Consider the following 20772-nt stretch of genomic DNA (forward strand, 5'->3'; position numbering starts at 1 on the left):
ATTTGATATTTATACTAAAATTTAGTGGTAAAAGTCATTTTAGTACTTATAAATAGCATAACATTCATACAAATAATAAATTTGGTCTGAAATTGAGAGAAACATTATAAATATTAGTACTTAATTTTGTAAAAATATTTATACTTAATTATTTTTAATCTTATAAAAAATGGATTACAAAAATATTTTAATTATTAAAAAAAAATTGGGACAAAATTGAATCAGATACACATACTTAGGTACTAAATTGAAACAAAAAAACATATGTGGGGACCAAATCGAAATCAACACAATGACATCTAATAGTGACACTGACACGTGGCATTACAATGCCACGTGGAACTGACAATGCCACGTGTCACACATAGGGACTTGACACGTGGCATTTTTAATTTTTTTTAAAAAAAATTTAAAAAAAAAAATTAAAATTAAAAAAAAATTAAATTTTTTTTAAAAAAAATCAAAAAAACCACAGATTGACACGTGGCACGTTGACTAACGGCGTTAGTCAACTCTGTTTGAAAGGAACCTAATTGAAGCAATTTTCAAAAGTTGGGATGCAATTGACACTTTTTTAAAAGCGGGTACCAATTTGACACTCTAGTACCAAACTGGATACCTTACGATTAATTAAACCAAAAATAATCATAATATTATATAAAAGTAAAATTTGGTCTAAATTTGGAGTGCTTGAAATTGAAAATTTTTAAAAAAAGTTGGGACTCAAATCAAATCAAATTAACAAATATGAGGACCAAATTAAGATTCATACAATAATTTGACACATGTCACCATATTAGATTGACACGTGGTACACTGTGACACATGACATAAATATTTTTTTTTTAAAAAAAAAATTCGAAAAAAAAATCAAAAATTCAAAAAAACGAGGAGCTAACACGTGACACTTACTTAACGGTGTTAGTTCTCTACTAACAGAAATAACCTAATTGATACTAATTTACAAAAATGAGGACCTAATTGAGACTAATAAAAATACGATAACCAAATTAAGATTTTGCGACAAAAACGATGACCGGAGTATTTTAATGTATAAATAAGTATCATTCACAAAAGAAATGACACACTTTTTTATATTCACTCATATATTCATAATATAGATCAAACTCTCTTAGTACAACATGTTTAATCTCAATAACATTCATCGGCAAATCTTGTTACATATAACAAAATCTGACCTCTAAATCCATGTAAGAACTTATAATATACGATCACTTACTTCTATGATTTATTGTTGGGTTAAATGTGTTTTTGGTTCCTTAACTTTCAGTGAATCTTGAAATTAGTCAATTTCAAAACTTTGAACCAATTTAGTTCTTTAACTTTTGAAATACGTGAATTTAACCCATTTAATCAAATTTTGTTAAGTTTATTTAACATTTCCAGCGTGTTTCACAATACTATTTGACTTAACATTAAAGAAAAAATGTGTCAAACAATATAAACAACTTAAATATAATTCTGAAATGCATACAAAACATCAAATAAACTTAACAAAATTTGATTAAAAAAATTAAATCTACATATTTCGAAAGATGAAAAACTAAATTGGTTCAAAATTTCCAAATAGACTAATTCTAAAATTCGATTAAAGTTAAAGAATAAAAATATATTTAACGTATAAGAATTGATTCCTACCATTTTCAACTTAAAAACACTCATTTTCAATATCTCTAAATCAGAATAAATATTTTTTTCCTCGTTATAATACAATACAACCTGTCTCAAAAATATAATTTTTAATGGAGTTCTCTTTCCAAGTGAATTTAGCCGATTCTTATAATTTTTGTAAGTGCATATTTAGTTTTGACATTTCAGTTGTAATTGAAACGTAATGATTACTTTTGAACGAAAAAAATCTATTATATATCTAATGTAATCGCACACACACTCACACGTGACAATTATAAACTACACAAGTAGATGATGCGGGTGTCGAAAGAAAAATCTGAAAATCGAGAGGTTCCGTGTTCCTCTGTTCCCGTGTGACTCCGACCTGGGTGGCGGTGTCTATATAACCACCGTATTACCCTCTTTTTCCATTTTTCTTTTTCTTCTTTCTGTTCTCTCTTCTATTCTGTGAGCCTTAGCTATTGCTCTGGCTATGGCTATGGCTGCTTCAACTTCAACCTCTCTCTCCGTCGTTGGAAGTGGCCTCGCCTTCCCGCACCATCATCTTCACCCTCCCGCAACATCCTCTACTCGTTTCTGCACTCGATTCCGGAACAACCGTTTGTTCCTATCGTCTCTCCCAAGGTATCACTGATTCTTTATCTCTCTTTTTTATTTTTTGTCGATGCTTCCAATGTCAAATTCCACCTCTACAGTTGTTAATTCTTGTTTCCCTATCAGTGAAAGAAGGAGGCTCAAGGCTCTTGGTGGCGGATCGGGATTTCGACGGAACAAGCCTCGCGGTCACGCTTTTGTTATTGGTGAACCCTCGTTCTTGCTGCCGCAACAAACTTGTGCTTCTTGCTGTCTTGCGAGGAAACGCCGTTCCAATCTCGCAACATTTGTGCCTGGAGCTTTTCTTGACAAGTCTTGTTTCCGTTTGTCTAACAGTAGACTCCATCGTTCTTCTGTGAGTTTTCTCGCTTCGTTTGTAGCTGATAATCTTAATTTTTAATTTGTGATTACTTTCTTTCACTTTTCTCGTTGTGGCTGGTAGAAAAGAAAGATTTTGGCTTTCTTTTTTGTGATCTTTGGTTGGAATATTACAACCGAGTCATTTCTATATGTGGCTTTCAAGATTTTTAAAACTCTACTTATTGTCCGAATAAGAATTAAACTAGAGAAGTGTCTCTTGTATCAAATCTTGGGCGAAATTTATGTTTGTGTTAATGGATTTTCTTCTTCAAGCAGGTTCAGATTCCACGTGCAACCGTAGGTCCAGATGAGCCACATGCAGCAAGTACAACCTGGGCAGATGGTACTGTGAAACAAGATTCAAGTGTGTATGATAATGAACTAGAGCAGATTGAGGGGTTTCTAAGCACTGAACTTCCGTCTCACCCGAAGTTGCACCGTGGTCAACTGAAGAATGGGTTACGTTATCTGATCCTGCCAAATAAAGTTCCACCAAAAAGGCAAGTTTAATCATTTTCATGAATTCCATTCAAAACTAGGACGTCTTTCAATGTGAAAGTGCCGATTTTTCATTCTTTATTATGATTCTTGAGTTTGTTTATCAACGATCAATTTCAAGAATGCGATAAAGATATCTTGATATCTTGATATCTCTTATCGACATGCATGACCATTACTTTTCTGAGGCATATTGCTTTGTGTTTTACAATCCCCTGAGACGCTTCTTCTCAGTGCCTTGCTCTCGTGTCATCAGTATTTCTTTTGGCAGGAATGCTATGTTAGCAGTTCGTATTTCTGAGGTGTGGAATATGTTTATGTTAAATTGTGATTGTGAAGCGTTCTTAGGTGAAATGGGTCATGTATGCATACCATCAACACTTTGAAGCGAATAATTTAGTTTGCTAGTACGTTATTTCTAGACGATTTTTTAATATAACCGATACAGTCAAATATGATATAGTTTTATGTTTTCTCGGTTAAACATTGCTTTGTTGTAGTTTCTCTAGAATCTGCTTGTTGTCAACTGCTTAGTATCAAGTGATTCAATTTTAGGTTCGAAGCACATTTGGAAGTTCATGCAGGATCAATAGACGAGGAGGAGGATGAGCAAGGAATTGCTCATATGATTGAACACGTTGCTTTCCTAGGAAGTAAAAAACGTGAGAAACTTTTAGGAACAGGAGCCCGTTCAAATGCATATACTGATTTCCACCATACAGTATTTCACATCCATGCTCCTACAACCACCAAGGTATGGGCCATTTGAAGTGCAGTTCTTTGTGATGTATTCAATTATAATTATAATTTCTGTGATATATTTCATTAAGGATTTTGGACGTTTATTCAACTTTGTTATGTTACTAATTATTATTTAGTCATGCATATGAGAATAGGGTAAACGGTGTTTCTTGTGTACTTCTGTCTAAAGCAATATGTAGAAATTATTGACCTTGTAATGGGTATGACCAGTTCATATTTTGAATATAACAATATTTGGCTAACAGTATACATTTTTTAAATTAATTTGTAAGAAGAAATTGTCATGAAAACTCCCAACTCCAAATCCCAATGTTCTAATGGTATCAAAGTTTCCCACACTTAAAGCTTGTGACAATTGGAGGTAAATCCTTGTCAATGATGAACAATGTTAAATAGTTTTCTTTAAAAGAGATTCAACATGATATTTAGAGTAAAATTCCATTAGGGCACAGAGAAAGCATTGGGCTCGATTTCTAGTGGAGAAACTTCTCCAGAGAGAGAATGCAATGGAAGAGTGAAGATTATTCTTTATTTAACTTTGCAGAATCTGCCAGTAACGTGAGAAAAGCCCAAGCTTTATGAGCTCTACTTAAGTCATATTTTTAAGATTGAATATTACCTTGAGATTGCAATAATTGCAACCCTCAAAGAGTCCGAAATTAATGGGCTGGGGTTGAGCAATACCCAAGGCAACTTTCCAGCAATCATAATTATAGAAAATTTGACAGTCATATTTCTTACACTTATTATGTAATAGAATTGTTCTTTGACGCATTTTAACTGTGTGCATGTATGTCTTGTTTCCAATATATGTATATATGCATGGAATCAAATTGAATATTTTAATATTTCATTTTGTTGTTGATCATAAACGGGTGTCGTTTGTTAGGATTCTGACGGGGATCTACTTCCATTTGTTCTGGATGCCTTGAATGAGGTATGCTTTATTGAACTTTGTTCCTTTTCATGCCATTGCCCATAAAAGCCTCTTCACATTTGTACAAATGCTTTATATTTGCTTTAACACGATATTTCATTTGATCTTGCTTTGGTTTTGACTTTACTTGTCTTGGCACAATAGAGAAAATATGAACTCACAGCTAATTGTTGTTGATGTATGCAGATAGCTTTCCACCCAAAGTTTCTTGCTTCTCGGATTGAAAAGGAACGACGTGCCATACTATCAGAGCTTCAAATGATGAATACAATAGAGTATCGAGTTGATTGCCAGGTGAGGAACAAAAATATCTCTAGGAAATTCAGGCTATCAACTTTGTGTTTTTTGCAGAATGTTGACTCAATTTTGTTGTTTCCCATTTTTCATTGCTTTTATTTTCTGTAACTGCAGTTGTTACAGCATCTTCATTCTGAAAATAAGCTGAGCAAAAGGTTTCCCATTGGATTAGAAGAACAGATAAAGAAATGGGATGCAGATAAAATTAGGAAGTTTCATGAGCGATGGTATTTCCCTGCAAATGCTACCTTGTACATTGTGGGGGATATTGATAACATATCAAAGACTGTTTACCAGATTGAAGTAAGTCCTACATTTTTATATTCATAATTTTGGTTGCGGTCATGGTTATAATATGTAGGAATCTTATTCAATAAGCTGTTGTCACACAGGCAGTTTTTGGGCAAACTGGTGTAGACAATGAGAAAGGTTCTGTAGCCCCTCCAAGTGCATTTGGTGCAATGGCTAGTTTTCTTGTTCCAAAGCTTTCTGTTGGTTTGGGTGGAAATTCTATCGAAAGATCAGCAATGGATCAATCCAAAATATTCAATAAGGAAAGGCAAGCTGTTCGTCCTCCTGTGAAGCACAATTGGTCACTTCCCAGGAGTGGTGCTGACTTGAAGCCACCACAAATATTTCAGCATGAGCTACTTCAAAATTTTTCAATTAATATGTTCTGCAAGGTATATAGAGTTGTGTTATCTTATTCCTAACTCAAACTTATAGTGTAGATTTTTGTAGTTGCTTTTGTGTATCAATTATTATTTGCATGTGCTTAAAATTTTTGGAGCTGATAAGGAAGTCGGAGACTTCTTGTGGTGGAGAAATGGTCAATGGAGAATGATGGGCATAACTCATAAAAGGATAGGAACATGCAATTTATTAGTTCATTTCAAGGTCTACTAGTCTAATGAACAATTTAAATAAAATATTGTCATATTCGTATACTGGTATAGTAGATGTTATATTGGTCTAATGATAATTAGAATGTACTTTAGTTTTGAGCAATAACCATTAAAGACAAGTTGGAATTCTACCCAGGTTGTGTCTGTCATGCCTCTCCTTATGGCACTAAAACCTTTCTGGCTTTAAATGTTGTCAAGTACTCTTTAGAATATTTATAGTGGCAAGTTGTGCCATTCTATGGCAGCAATGTGGGGTAGATCAGCCTCTGGCTGATTCTAAAACTCTTGCAATGTTGCATGATTTTTGCTTATAGCAAATCCTTAGTCTGGACAGTTATGGAATCCCTGTTTTGTGTCTGCCCTTTATGCCATTGCCTATCTCTTTTATTCTTGGAGAGCTTTTATTATTTTACTATCTCTTTTATTCTTGTACCCAATGTATTTCTACAGCTAGAATCCCTTCACCCATAAAAAAGGTATATCTTACAATTTGTGTTTTGAGTTGGACTCAACTCTACAAAAATAGCTTGGAATGTAAGGATTGTCCGAGGACCAAGTTTTATAAGTTCTATTTAAGTGGTATCTTGAGTCATCAAGGCTGCTGACCTTTAGGGAAATTTTAATTAGGTATCTAAACTAAAAGAATATCAATGGTTCCTTGATTTTCTATATTTTGAAATTAAGTAGCTGGAGTTAGTTTAGGGTGGCTTGGAATTGCTGGAAAAGTACTTCCTTTGATCCTTTATCAAGATTAATAGATGTAGTTAAATCAGATAATTATAATTAACATTGTCACAAATTTAATATTTATTCCAAAAATGCCCCTAGTGGAATTAATTAGTTTAATGGGTTATAATTACAGTACACAATTCAAATAATATTTTTTTTGACCAATGAATGTGGCTTATATTGTTAGTAAGCCAATAAATTACATGGATAAGTAAGGGCCTCATTAGTAGATTTCAGTACTCTTAGTATCTAGTAGATATGTTGGAATCCCATAGATGTAGTAGTTGAAGATATTATGAGCAATTAGATAGATTCTATATTTTTGTCAGTGGCCTAAAATAAGGTAATAGAATATTTTGTAATTATGCTTTCTTCCTTATAAATTAAATTGCTCAGCTATGGTGTGGTCTAAACACAGAATTCAACATGCGCCTCTTTGTTTCTCTCTTCTGAGCATGGTTTTAGAGGATAATGAGAAGGGAACTCTAATCTGTGCTTTTCATGTGGGCCCACTGCTTATAGGTGTGAATTCTTTCAGAAACCATGTACATTTTCTGGTTTCTATTCTTTTTCTATTGTTTCACTGCTCACTATTGTCAGTGCCACTGTTCATTGTTGGTGACTTTCCAACGAGCTTTCTTTGGATGATGACATTTCTTTGGATGATGACCACCGCCACTCGCTCAGAGTGCCTTGCCACGTGATGACCAACTCTATCAACTGCATCCTCTGAGCAATTTTGCTCTTTGAGAATTCGAGCTCTTTGAGCATTTTTTGCTCTTTGCTAGCAGTCAAGCTCTGTGAGCATTTTCTCTCTCCAATAGCTACCGTTCCATTTAAGCATTTCTGATCCTCGACAATTTGCCTCCAACAGCCGCCATTCCCTTTGGGCATTTTTTTGCTCTCAAGTAGTTGCCGTGTTCTCTAAGCCATATTGCTCTCTGCCAGCTGGTGTGTCTTTTGACCATTTTTTCTCTCTGTCAGCCTCTACACTCTACAAGAAATTTTTGCCCCGATTCATGGCCACCATGTGCCACATCAGTTCCTTAACGCATCTTTCCCATTGTGATCCTCAACATTTATTGTTATTGATTTGTTAGTTATCCATTAGATCAATGGTAATTGTGTGTCTACACTATGACTTTTGTTTTCAATTTTTTTGAAGCATTTATATATATGCTTATAGTATAAATTATATATCTTGTATCCATAATCATTGTTAAATTGGCAATCTTGCTTTGCTATTTTTGGGGTTGGCACCAGTGTTTTATTGATATACTTTTAGATATTATAAATTTCCCAAGTGATCCTCCGTTTTCTTCTTCCATACCTTTTTCTTTACATATTCCTTTTTTAGTGTTTTATTGATATACTTTTAGATATTACAAAGCTTATGTTTCTTCTCTTGTTTTATACCTTTTGCAGATACCAGTGAACAAGGTTCAAACATATAGGGATTTGCGCCAGGTCTTGATGAAAAGAATATTTTTGTCTGCTCTTCATTTTAGAATTAATTCAAGATATAAGGTGAGATAAAATTCTTTGTATCTTCAGCAGTTCTCTTTCCTGGTGGCATCCTTTTTATGTGACTAGTGTAGGAATTAATTGACATTCATTGATTGATTTTGTTGTTTTCATTGTTTCATACAGATATCTGAAAATAGGAAACAAAGTGAAAATTTTAGGAAAACAATAAATGAAAATGGGAAATTTTTCTCTTGAAAAGCTAGTCCTAAAGTTTTCAGCAATTTATACTCACTTTTCTATGAAGTTTGTCCAAGTTATTGACAGAGATAATAAGTGACTCAATTATGTGGATTTCAGTTTCTTAATAATAAGTGACAGAGATAAAAAGATACTCAAATTATACAAATCACTGTTCACTAGTTCATTATCCATCCCTTAGGATTTAAATGTTTACTAATAATGCATTGGATTTTACAGAGTTCGAATCCACCTTTCACTTCAGTTGAATTGGATCACAGTGACTCTGGAAGGGAAGGATGCACTGTAACCACACTAACCATAACTGCAGAACCAAAGAATTGGCATAATGCAATTAGAGTTGCTGTTCAAGAGGTTTGTTTCTTTTGCTCTGCTTTGATTGTCTGTGTACGGAACAGAGCTTTTTCGTATTTTTCTTTTCATTGGTGGTTCTAGTTTGCTATTGTTAGATACATGTCCGACTGCTGGCTTTCAGTCCTTTGTTTAGCATAGAAAGATATAAAATGACTCAATTTTATGGCAATTAATTCACATGAGGTTTATGAATTCTTTAACTCTTACAAATGCTCCTAGAATCTTTTAAGGTCTTGTGCTGCATAGAGAAAACCGTATTGTTTAAGGTTTCAAATAGCTTGAATGATAGGCTACCTTAATTCTTTCTACAGCAAGTGTCTCTAATGTAAATTTGTGTGATATAGGTTCGGAGACTTAAAGAGTTTGGGGTTACCCAGGGTGAATTAACTCGTTATTTAGATGCCCTTCTGAAAGATAGTGAACACCTAGCAGCCATGATTGACAATGTATCTTCTGTTGATAACTTGGATTTTATCATGGAAAGTGATGCTCTTGGACATAAAGTTATGGACCAGAGACAAGGGCATGAAAGTTTACTCGGTGTTGCTGGGACAGTTACCCTCGAGGAGGTAATTTCGTTGATAACCATTGGACCTTGTGCAAGATGTTAAATTACCTTTAACTCCTCTTTTTTGCTGTTCTTGACTCTTTTTTATTATGACAACTCATAAGTAAAATTGTAGAACTGTCAGACATGAGCTGATTCAAAGGTCTTGTGCAGATATCTCTCTGCTACCTTTTAATTTTTTAGTGCAATTTTTTGTTTATTCTGATAAGAAAAATGATTATTTTTCCTTTTGCTTAGTTATTTGTGCGTCCATGCTAGAGATGAGGTTTTAGATTTTCTTATTCTATCTTAGATTGTTTTCTTGTAGCTCATTATTGTCCTAGTTAAAGAAAATACTTGGAACACTTTAATATCATTGCCAACTGTACTGATTTTACTTTAAGAAATTTTAAGTTAAACAGTATATTTCCTTGATAATTTCATATTTCTGTTATTTTCTTTGTTTTGTTCTTCTGTTGTGTCATTCTCTCTCTCTCTTTTTCATTTTAAACATACTTTATTTTAAATTAGTATGTTTAAAAAAATATCTTAGAAGAAATTGTTGTAACTCGTAAAATCTTAGCGGGTACCTTCTAGTCTAGTTATTTACTTAAAATATCATCTCTTAAAATATCTTCTGGTTCAGGTCAATTCAGTTGGTGCCAAGGTGTTAGAATTTATAGCTGATTTTGCAAAGCCTACTGCACCGCTTCCTGCAGCAATTGTTGCCTGTGTTCCAAGAAACGTTCACATTGAGGGAGCTGGTGAAACAGAATTCAGGATATCATCCACTGAGATTACGGATGCTATGAAAGCTGGACTGGATGAACCTATTCAGCCAGAACCTGAGGTATCTTCCTTCAGATTAATTACTTGTTAGTTGATCCTGATTTGGCTACGATATGACGCCACCACTGATTCAAATTTAGTTCATTTTTTATCAATGGTGAATTCTACTAAGGAGAGCCAATTCTTATGAGTTGGTTGTGTCTTGTCTATATACATAATTGCTGTTCAGCTAATTAATTGCTTACGTATGTATGTGTATAGCTTGAGGTGCCAAAAGAGCTGATACAATCATCAAAGCTAGAAGAACTGAAAAAGCTGCGCAAGCCAACTTTTATTCCTGTAAATCCTGAAACTGATGCTACAAAGCTTCTTGATGAGGAAACTGGGATCACCCAGCGCCGTCTTTCAAATGGAATTCCTGTTAATTATAAGGTATTTGATGTCAGTTTATATTGAGATTCCCATGAAACTAGCACCTTATTTTCCTTTGCCATGTCATTGTGCTGAGCGTTGCATATTTAAAATTGGTGACTCGGTCTACATGTATTTCTTATGTTCACTACTCTGCTATGCTCTGTTTTGTTCTATTCTGCAATAATGGATTGTAAGGAGACATAATTTGTCAAAAACTTAATTTCCAGTTTCTATTATGTTTGTACCATGTCATGCAATTTCTAGCTGATTCCACAAATTCAATCTGAGATTGGCATACAGAGTTCTGGAATTGCACCCCCCAAAAAAACGAAGCATCAGTTTATTGAACTTATTAATGCATTTTATGTTTGACAGATATCAAAAACTGAAACACAAAGTGGTGTGATGAGGCTGATTGTTGGTGGTGGACGAGCAGCTGAGAGTTCCGATTCAAGAGGATCTGTGATTGTTGGTGTGAGGACACTTAGTGAGGGAGGTCGTGTTGGTAACTTCTCAAGGGAACAGGTATCTATCTTTTCTTACTAACAGATGTTTCCAAATGTTAATGTTATGTTTCTATTTTCCAATTCCGTTGCATTGTTCTGGTGGCTAACTTGTGTACTGTCATATCAGGAGAACTCTGCACAGTTTCTAATTTCACCACTATAAAATCTATTATTTGGACTACTCATGGATATGAATGTCATCTACACAGATAATTTCAGTATCCAAGAACTTATCTCACTTCCATTTAATGAATGTCCTGTATTCTTTGCGTAAAACCAGGTGGAACTTTTCTGTGTAAATCACCTGATAAATTGCTCCTTGGAATCTACGGAGGAATTCATTTCAATGGAGTTTCGTTTTACTTTAAGAGACAATGGGATGCGTGCAGCCTTTCAATTGCTTCACATGGTGCTTGAGGTAAACACCTTTCCACAGATACAATTCCTTTTATCATCCACATTTTTTTTTTATCAGCTTTTATCATCCACATACGTTTCGTATGTATAATTCTTGGTTGTATAACGGCATTTAAGTACTCAATTACATATTTGCTCTGTTGCTTATGCAGCATAGTGTCTGGGTTGATGATGCTTTTGATAGAGCTAGGCAATTGTATCTGTCATATTACCGATCCATCCCCAAGAGCTTGGAACGCTCAACTGCCCACAAACTCATGGTAGCAATGTTGGATGGAGATGAGAGGTTTATTGAGCCAACACCAAAATCACTGGAGAATTTAACCCTGCAATCTGTTAAGGATGCAGTGATGAATCAATTTTTTGGCAACAACATGGAGGTATGCATTGTAGGAGACTTCACGGAGGAGGACATTGAATCTTGCATTCTTGATTACCTTGGCACGGCTCAGTCCACAAGAAACCGTGAAAGAGAGCAAGAATTCAACCCACCCGTATTTAGATTATCTCCATCCGAGTTGCAGTTTCAAGAAGTGAGAGGCTAAGCATTAATTACCTTTTCGTATATGTTGTTTTGTGACAAGTTAACAGTATATTATTTGTGGTATGCTTGGACGAACTTCTCCACAAGGACATCTAGGAGAGAAATATGAAGAAAAAAAGAAAATTGACTTCTCCGTAGGTTTAAATTAACTCATGCACTAATTAAAGATTTTTTTTTTTGGAGAAATTGCATGAGAGCTTCTACAAATTAGCTTAGGCATAAACTAATTTTAACTTATGAAATCATTTTTTTTTCATTTCACTTTTCTCTTCTAGAAGTTCTCATGGAGAGGTTCACGCAACCGTACACTTATTTGCACAGTCAAATTTAGTGTTTATACTTTTTGAATTGGTGTTGATACATCAGTGAACTAGGCTTTTGACATGGTTATTCACTTTTGCCTTTTTTGCAGGTATTTCTAAAGGACACAGATGAGAGGGCGTGTGCTTATATAGCTGGACCAGCGCCAAACCGTTGGGGTTTTACCGTCGATGGAGAGTACTTGTTGGAGTCCATTAGTAATGCTTCACCTACCAATGGTGAACTTCGTTGACTTTTTTTCTTGTGTCATAATACTTCAAAAGTTATGCTTTCAGTTGTTAAAGGCTTGAAATGGCTTGTGCAGGTGATCAGTCAAATTCTGATGCTCAACAGATACAAGGTTTGCAAAAGAGCCTACGTGGTCATCCTCTTTTCTTTGGTATAACTATGGGACTGCTTTCTGAGATTATAAATTCTAGGTATGTCTTTTTACTTGATGCTCACCTGTATTTGGCTTTGTGAAGAAAGTTAGCAAGCATAAATACCTCTATAGAATGGTGTGTTGGAGAGATTGTTATTTTCAATTTTTTTGGTCAGAAATCTGATTACATTTTCCTCTACAGGCTCTTCACCACTGTCAGAGATTCTCTGGGGTTGACCTATGATGTGTCATTTGAATTAAACTTGTTTGACCGGCTTAAACTAGGATGGTATGTGATCTCTGTCACATCAACTCCAAGCAAGGTGTGAGCTCCATTCTTGTAATATATTCAATCTAATTTTTGCTGTTAGTTTCCTTCTGTTCAAAAGTTTTAGGTTAAATTGATTTGCAGGTCCACAAAGCTGTTGATGCATGCAAAAATGTTCTCAGAGGTCTACATAGCAACAAAATTACGGAGAGGGAATTAGACAGGGTTAGTTATTGAAATGCCCGACTTGTTGTACATTACAATTTAGTGGAAGCACTTTAGGCACACGTTTTTCTGCTAAAATGTATGCACATCAGTTTTCGAATTTGATTAGTTTTTATTTGTTTCTTCTGATCATATGAACTGATTCTTGAGCTTTGTATTGTGTTTCTCCGTGATGGTTTCTTAATGAAGGGCAAATACCTTTCTGGTTAAAATGCACGTAGTGCCTTCCTTTAATTTCCAAATATGGTTTAAATTTTTCATGCTATTTGCCATGCATTTTAAATTTGTGAATTTCTTTGGTGCTTTTGTCTAATGTAGGCTAAACGAACCCTTCTTATGAGACATGAAGCTGAAATCAAGTCAAATGCCTACTGGTTAGGGTTATTAGCTCATTTACAAGCTTCTTCTGTTCCAAAGAAGGTGAGATATAAATATCTGAATCTTGAAGTGTGAGATATTGGAGTTTTTACTGTGATGCAAAACAAAACAAGGTTTAAGGTTTTTAGTCCTGCCAACATTTTATAATTTTCTTATTCTTGTTTCTGAATTATTGTAATATCGATTGTGGATCCAGGACATATCATGTATCAAGGACCTAACATTTCTATATGAAGTTGCTACTATCGAGGATATATATCTTGCATATCAACAGTTGAAAGTGGATGAGGATTCTCTGTATTCCTGCATTGGAATTGCTGGTGCTCAGGATGCGCAAGATGTAGCAGGTGTAGTAATCTTCCTAATGCCTAGGATATTGAATCTTGCTTTCTCTTGTGGAACTTAAGTCCAGATTTCATCTTTCATCTTTTCCAAATTTTACTATGTTTTTGCAGCTCCTTTAGAAGAGGTAGTAGCGGAGGATGTCTATCCCGGTGTTATTCCAGTGGGAAGAGGTTTATCTACAATGACACGACCAACTACCTAATATTTCTGGACCATGTTTTGGTCTGCTCGTTAAAGAACTACAGGTTAGCATTTTTTGTCTATTCTTTCCGTTCTGAGTTGTGCAGAGAGCATCGATAATATAAAAAACTTTGTCCTATGGTTTGTTTCCTTTCTTGCAAATTGTTTGACAGTGAATTTTACTACTTATGTCTGTGAAACAGGAGTGGAGGGTTGATTAAAAGTTGTGGTTGGAAGGATTAGCGGCATGTGTCACAACAACAGAAGAAGTTGCTACTGCTGCTGCTGCTGCATTATTTATTATTGAAACAAGTGGATACGGAAGGTGTTGGATGGGGAAACCTAATAAGAAGCGATTTTTGAGTTGCATTGCATGTTATTATTGATTTCCTTGCTTTTGTAGGATTAGAATAAAGAAAATATAGAATCCAGCACTAAGATGTATAGCTGCCATTTTTTTTCTGTCGGCCATAAATTTTGCTGGGGAGAACGCCGATCCTATCTTAGGATATAAATTGTAAACTACCTCTAGGATTCTCAATGCATGTATTCAAATATATCTAAAATGAGGTTAAATATTAAAAAATATTAAGTCAAGCCTTCAATGTAGTCATAATCCTACTCTTGTAGGAAAATTTTGGTTTTATCTTTATAAATATCTCTCTTAATCTTATATGTAAACATCAAGAGAAATGGAAGTAGAATTAGTGTCTATATGTAAGGTGATTTACACAAAAAAGGCACTTGGGTTTTGCAGCTAATCATAAAGTTGTCTCAGCTTTGTTATAATTTCAAATTATTCTATACTACAGTTAATTTTAAAATATAACAGTTAGAAAGATAATAGTGTTCAATGAAGGAACACATAATATGAAGACTACTCTATCTGGCTCCACTGCATTTTAATTCTATTAGTTCATCAATCTCTGAAATAATTTGCATGTGCAAAATTTCATTTAAAACAAAAACCAAAGGCTCCACAAAATGAATGGAAAAAATTGTAGTTAAGACATTATTAAAATATTTAAATTGATTGAAAGTCGTCTTGCATCGTCTTCTCAACTAATCTTGGTAAATCTTGTAATTACGTGAATCTTTCCATTTACCAACTCCTTTGATAATAATTAATGGTTGTGATGGTTTGGACTTGTGTACCACATTTTTAACTTTTGAAGTTGAACAACTTTTAGTTTCAGAACAACGACCAATCCCTTTCACTTATCCAATTAATATAAGCATTTTAGTTTAACGACATTGGTCTTTTTGTGGCAAACATGTACCAAGTGCGCAAGTAAACATGGATTATGTTAAACGGTCTAATTATTATTATCTAGAAAAAGAAATCAAGTTTCATAAGTAACAAATTCGTTATTGTTCTTCACATAATATTCCGTTTACACGAAATCTTTAGCAGAAAGAGGTGTCATGTGTTAATTAGTTAGATAACATAAAATATAATTAGTAACATATAAAATAGTGTCTTGTAATTTTGGATAATGAGGTAATGTTGGTAGAAAATCCCTGCAACAGCAAGGTCTACTATCCCTTTAACCCCCCAATTTGACTATTGTGTCTAATGACAGTGACTTGGTTTTGTTGCTTAATGTCTCTAGAAGGAACAACATATGCACTGCCAAAACCAAACTCATTAAAAACCTTTTCATTTTATTTTCGTACAACTCATCTTCTGATAAAGTTTATGAAACACAATAAGTTAATGTTTGATTTGATTACACAAATACTGATAGACATTTTCAGTAAGTATATATGTGCTCCCTTTCTGATTCCTTATATTTTCTCTTTGCAAAGCTTACAATTCAGTAATTGTCATTTGTTAGTGTAAATGAATGTAAGAAAATTATTCAAGATAAAGGGAATTTCTCTCTTGATCTTGTGCTGAATAAAAATTTATGACAAATGGCTGATACAAAATGCATGATGAAATTGACTAAGTTACCTTCCACATTTTCCATGAACTGAGGTATAGAATAGTATAGTATATTAGAGTAGAGAAAGAGTAGTTTTACTTGTATTTTTCCTGTGAAGACTGTGAAATCCATTCCCATTTTCTTTCTTCACTGCTTTTTTATGTCTACAATTCCTTCCGTATAACTGTTATTATTGACCAAGACTTCATCAATAATAATAATAAGTGTCATTTCATATTTTCTATTTGTAATCAAACGTGTATAAGAGAGAAAGATTTATAAAACTATCCTCTTTGTTTTACTTTCTTGAATTAAATATACATCCCTAATGATTTTTGTCTTGGATCATTTAACAAAAATTATCCCCTTAAAAAAGCCTTTTAGACATCATGGTTTATGAAGAGGGTGCAAGAAAATTAAACCCTTGCTGTGGAGACACTGGAGATTAGTTGAGGATTCCCTTACTTTTGAGTGTTGAATATATCTGAAAAGATAATGGTGCAAAACTTTCTGTCAACGCCATTAGGGTTTTGATACTGAGAAAGCTTTTGGTAACTCAGATATTAAAAAGCAAATTAAAATCAACGGCGTTTTAACCTTTAGCATGTCTGAGAATCATCTTTTTATTCCCACTCTCACCTAAAAGTAGTGAGCATTCTTATATTAGAACGTATTTCTTTGTATAAAGTCATGAATACTTGATTTTTAAATACATAATGGTGGGATGCAAATACGTAATCATTTTTCACTTTTACAACCTAACAAGATTGAATAAAAGGCTGCTGCATCTACCATTAGTTCAGTACTCTTTTGTACATAAAATATGCAGAAATTTTTATCAAACACATGTTGAATGGAGGGTCCCAGAAGTGAATGGTTTATGCATGACACGAAACACAAAATCATTAAAATGTTGAGACACATTGGATGGTTTAAAGTTAGGAAGTTTCTTCTGTGATTGGGCAATGAAAAGTGAGTTTTGCAGTCACTGAATGATTGCCACGTGGAAACCAACCCCAGCTGGTGGTTGAAGTTCGTTGCTGTTTCTGTGATGTGTGTTTTTGGAATATGTTGCCCTAGCCACACGCATTCATGCATGTGCCTTCTTCTTGTTGGACAAGTGAACCTGTTGAAATTTTCATCATCTAAACCTTCTACGTATATCTTTTCACTTTTCAATTCACCATTTTCTTCCTTTCTGCATAAAACAAAATCTCTCCCATTACAGTTATGTTGACTCCACTACCTAGTCTTGCTACTTTGTACCTCTGTGGAAGATTAATTTAGACCACAAAATTAAATAAAGTCAAATTATAAAGAGAAAGAAGGTTTATCAGAGAAGCTACTACTCAGTGTTGTGTATAGGAAACTTCTGCGTCTGCATCTTCCAGACAGATAATGATAACAATTTTTATCGATGAATTTAAGTGTAAGTGTAAATCTTATATCGGATAAAAATGCCATTAATATCATTAATATATGTATAAATTGGATTTATATTAAGAATATATATGTAAGTTATAAGTACATGAAAGAGATAGGTTACTGTAATCATACCAGGATGCACGACCCTGATATGATTTCATATTTCAGTATAGTTAGGGAAGGAATAGTTGAAGATAATGTGTGTGTGTTTTAGAAAAATGACAAAAACGAGGTAAGAATTTTCAACTGAAACAGTTGATTATAATGGAAGAAATTAGGTGTATTTTTTTTAGAATGTGTATGATTTGTAAAGGAAAATATTTACGTAACTATTGGTTGACATAGAGTGGTGTGGAATGAGATTAGAGATCATTTGTGGAGTGAGTGTTAAGAGATTCCTTTCAGGGTCGTTATCGATATGACTTTGTGTATGATATAAAGGACAAACTTGGAATATGCCACCAAAACATGATGCATATACATCGCCACCACCTTATATATATAACAAACACTTGTGTGGTAAATGTCTTCAAAAACACTTTAAAGGTATTATAATTGGATTGTTTAGCTGGTGGTGATGATGAGAACACCAAGCAGTGATGAGAGTGGGTTGAAGAAGGGGCCATGGAGCCCAGAAGAGGATAAAATATTAGTGGATTACATTCAGAAGCATGGCCATGGGAGTTGGAGAGCCCTTCCAAAGCTTGCAGGATTGAACAGATGTGGAAAGAGTTGCAGACTAAGGTGGACTAATTACCTCAGACCTGATATCAAAAGAGGCAAATTCTCTGATCAAGAAGAGCAACTCATCATCAATTTGCATGCAGTTCTTGGAAATAAGTAACCAACTAGTCCTCGCACCTTCTTCTTCATCATTGTGTTCTTTAAAGTAAAGTTGTCAGGAGTTATAACGACTTCAGCTAATATTGTTGAAGTCGTCACGACTCTGACAACCTTACTTTGTAACAAGTTTATGAAAAAGTCGTGTGAAGTTTTCGTGATTTTGTGTGTTAATATATTGAAATGAAGTGTGAATGAACATGATTTTAGTATTGTAAATTTGTTTGCATTGTTTATGATTAGGTGGGCAGCTATAGCATCTCATCTGCCAGGAAGAACTGATAATGAAATTAAGAATTTGTGGAACACACATTTAAGGAAAAAGCTATTGCAAATGGGGTTAGACCCAGTCACTCACCGTCCAAGAACCGATCACCTCAACCTTCTTACAAATCTGCAACAGATTTTGGCAGCTGCAAAAATTGTGAGCACTTTGACAAACCCTTCTGACATAAACAATGTTCTAAGGCTACACTCAGATGCCAAATTCCAGTTACTGCAAAACATGTTTCAACTCACTCCTTCCTCAAACTCTTTTCTACCATTAAACTCACTCACAGATGGTTTTATGAATCACTGTAATAATGATCTCCCAAACCTACTTCATGATGGTAATTCAGTTTCTGAAATTCACCCCAGTTTCCAAAACTTTGAGGCCCTTCACCACCCAACACAAGAAAATTCTCTTCCAAATCTGGTTTCTGCCTCGCCTGAACGTTCCCCATTGAAGGAAGCAGAAAATGTTAATGCAAACTCAAAGGAGTGTTCTAATCCTTCTTCTACCACCTTTGAGTTGGCTTGGGGAGATTTCATGGATGAAGATGCAACAGAGAATTATTGGAAAGGTTTCATAGAGTAAGTTTGCTTAATTAATTCTCATTTTCTTTCTCCATTGTAGTTATTATTTTAAATTTTAATATATTTTTTTCTTAAAATTAGAGTTGTAAACAATTCAAAAATCCTCATAAAACATATTTGATACGGTAAAAAATTTAAGACAGATTAAGTTGAGTTAGAGAAATATATTAATTTATTTTCAAAGTTTAGGTTAAAATATATCGAAATTTAAAACAAAATAAATTTTATAATTTTGCCTACAACTTTAAACACTAAAACCATGTTTAATTTTTATTATATTATTATTACTATAAACTAAGATAAACTAACACTACATACCATTAATATTGTACTGTTGATCAAGTCAAAAGTTATAAGTAACATATTTTATCTTATGATATATGTTCTTTAATTTGGAGGCCTTTAATGTGGTCATTATTTCACCTCAATAATTCAGGTCTATATAATTAATGTGATATTATACTTTGGTTGGACTATATGCACTGATAGCTCAAAACCTAACTAAAAAATCATTAATATTTACGATAAATTAGATTTTTCATGATAATTATTTTAAGAACTATATATACACAGATGTTTTATTCCCGTTTCTGTACACTAATTTTCTATCTGTTTATTTTGCAGCCAACATTGTAACCAGACATGGTCAACAGTCCAATGAAAAAGATGCATGGCATAGAAAGTTTTCACAGAAATAATGGGATTTATTCGCCGATCCATGTATCCATAAACATATACTATCATTAATTTAGTTAAGGTTGCTTTGTGTGTATTATTTGACAAATGGATCAATTGATCGATTCCAGATAAAAATATAGAAAAGCTTATGCATTGTATATTATAATGTACAACATGGAGATTCATCATTAAAATCATACACTAGAGTGTGATGTGTTCATCTTCTTTGTTTAAAAATATAAAATAAAATGCTGTTCGTAGGGTTTCCTTAGCATCTTTGAACCACTGTGCAGGAAAAATAAGTTAACTGAATAAAATGGAGACTTCGTTGGAAACTTGAGGAATGAGAAAAAGAGAGTGAATATTATAAACGACTAGTTGTATAGAGACTGGACTCAAATCACTCGTTTATATACATTTTCTAAGGAGATTCAGATAAAAACAAAAGTTATGACACTAACTCAAGTCCAACTGTACATGATTCTTAAAAACATTATTAATTATTATGTGTATAATTGTAATTTGAATCAATCTTATCTAAATAAAATTTCTGAACACATATAAATACCATTAAAAAATACATTTTATGATAATAATATAATATTTGTTAAGAAAAATATTTAAATCTATTTCAATCTACAAAATTAATTTATAAAATAAAATTTACGTACAAATATATATTATAAATTAATTTTATTTTTTTTAAATATATACTGAAAATTTATATAATCTCCATTTAACGTTAGACTTTCAACCATATATATATATATGTGAAATTTTTTATGAGAAGTGTATTACTATTTGTAAGAATATGAGCCCAAAAATGTGACCCTGTGGCAACATGAAGAAAGAGAAGTTTGAGCTGAGAAGATGAAAACCGAAAATTGCATTGTTGAGATTGTTTTTGTTTGAGTAATGTATGTTTATGTTTTTT

General features: G+C 33.6%; 2 protein-coding genes across 2 annotated transcripts; both read left to right on the forward strand.

Moving 5' to 3' along the window:
* The first annotated feature begins 1936 nt into the window (after positions 1-1936).
* Positions 1937-14706, forward strand: LOC114171546 (stromal processing peptidase, chloroplastic). The gene is made up of 24 exons (XM_028056494.1): positions 1937-2277; positions 2374-2602; positions 2881-3107; positions 3661-3859; positions 4757-4804; positions 4991-5098; positions 5216-5404; positions 5494-5784; positions 8161-8262; positions 8680-8814; positions 9159-9383; positions 10008-10211; positions 10412-10582; positions 10940-11089; positions 11351-11488; positions 11640-12020; positions 12444-12570; positions 12657-12771; positions 12916-13036; positions 13126-13206; positions 13525-13626; positions 13781-13931; positions 14040-14174; positions 14313-14706. Exons 1-23 carry the CDS (start codon positions 2126-2128, stop codon positions 14129-14131), a joined length of 3738 nt encoding a protein of 1245 aa, XP_027912295.1. The 5' UTR covers positions 1937-2125; the 3' UTR covers positions 14132-14174; positions 14313-14706.
* Positions 14707-17922: 3216 nt separating this feature from the next.
* On the forward strand, positions 17923-20056 carry LOC114173169 (transcription factor MYB92-like). The gene is made up of 3 exons (XM_028057413.1): positions 17923-18302; positions 18546-19157; positions 19785-20056. Exons 1-3 carry the CDS (start codon positions 18040-18042, stop codon positions 19819-19821), a joined length of 912 nt encoding a protein of 303 aa, XP_027913214.1. The 5' UTR covers positions 17923-18039; the 3' UTR covers positions 19822-20056.
* The last annotated feature ends 716 nt before the right edge of the window (positions 20057-20772 follow it).

Source organism: Vigna unguiculata, chromosome 2 (genome assembly GCF_004118075.2).
Source record: "Vigna unguiculata cultivar IT97K-499-35 chromosome 2, ASM411807v1, whole genome shotgun sequence".
Lineage (NCBI taxonomy): Eukaryota > Viridiplantae > Streptophyta > Magnoliopsida > Fabales > Fabaceae > Vigna > Vigna unguiculata.

Coding starts and splice junctions, on each gene's coding strand:
- LOC114171546 (XM_028056494.1), top strand. CDS start 2,126: ATGGCTATGGCTGCTTCAACTTCAACCTCTCTCTCCGTCGTTGGAAGT. Junction 5,785..8,160: donor CAATTAATATGTTCTGCAAG/GTATATAGAGTT, acceptor TACCTTTTGCAG/ATACCAGTGAACAAGGTTCA. Junction 11,489..11,639: donor TGCTTCACATGGTGCTTGAG/GTAAACACCTTT, acceptor TTGCTTATGCAG/CATAGTGTCTGGGTTGATGA.
- LOC114173169 (XM_028057413.1), top strand. CDS start 18,040: ATGATGAGAACACCAAGCAGTGATGAGAGTGGGTTGAAGAAGGGGCCA. Junction 18,303..18,545: donor CATGCAGTTCTTGGAAATAA/GTAACCAACTAG, acceptor GTTTATGATTAG/GTGGGCAGCTATAGCATCTC. Junction 19,158..19,784: donor TATTGGAAAGGTTTCATAGA/GTAAGTTTGCTT, acceptor TTTATTTTGCAG/CCAACATTGTAACCAGACAT.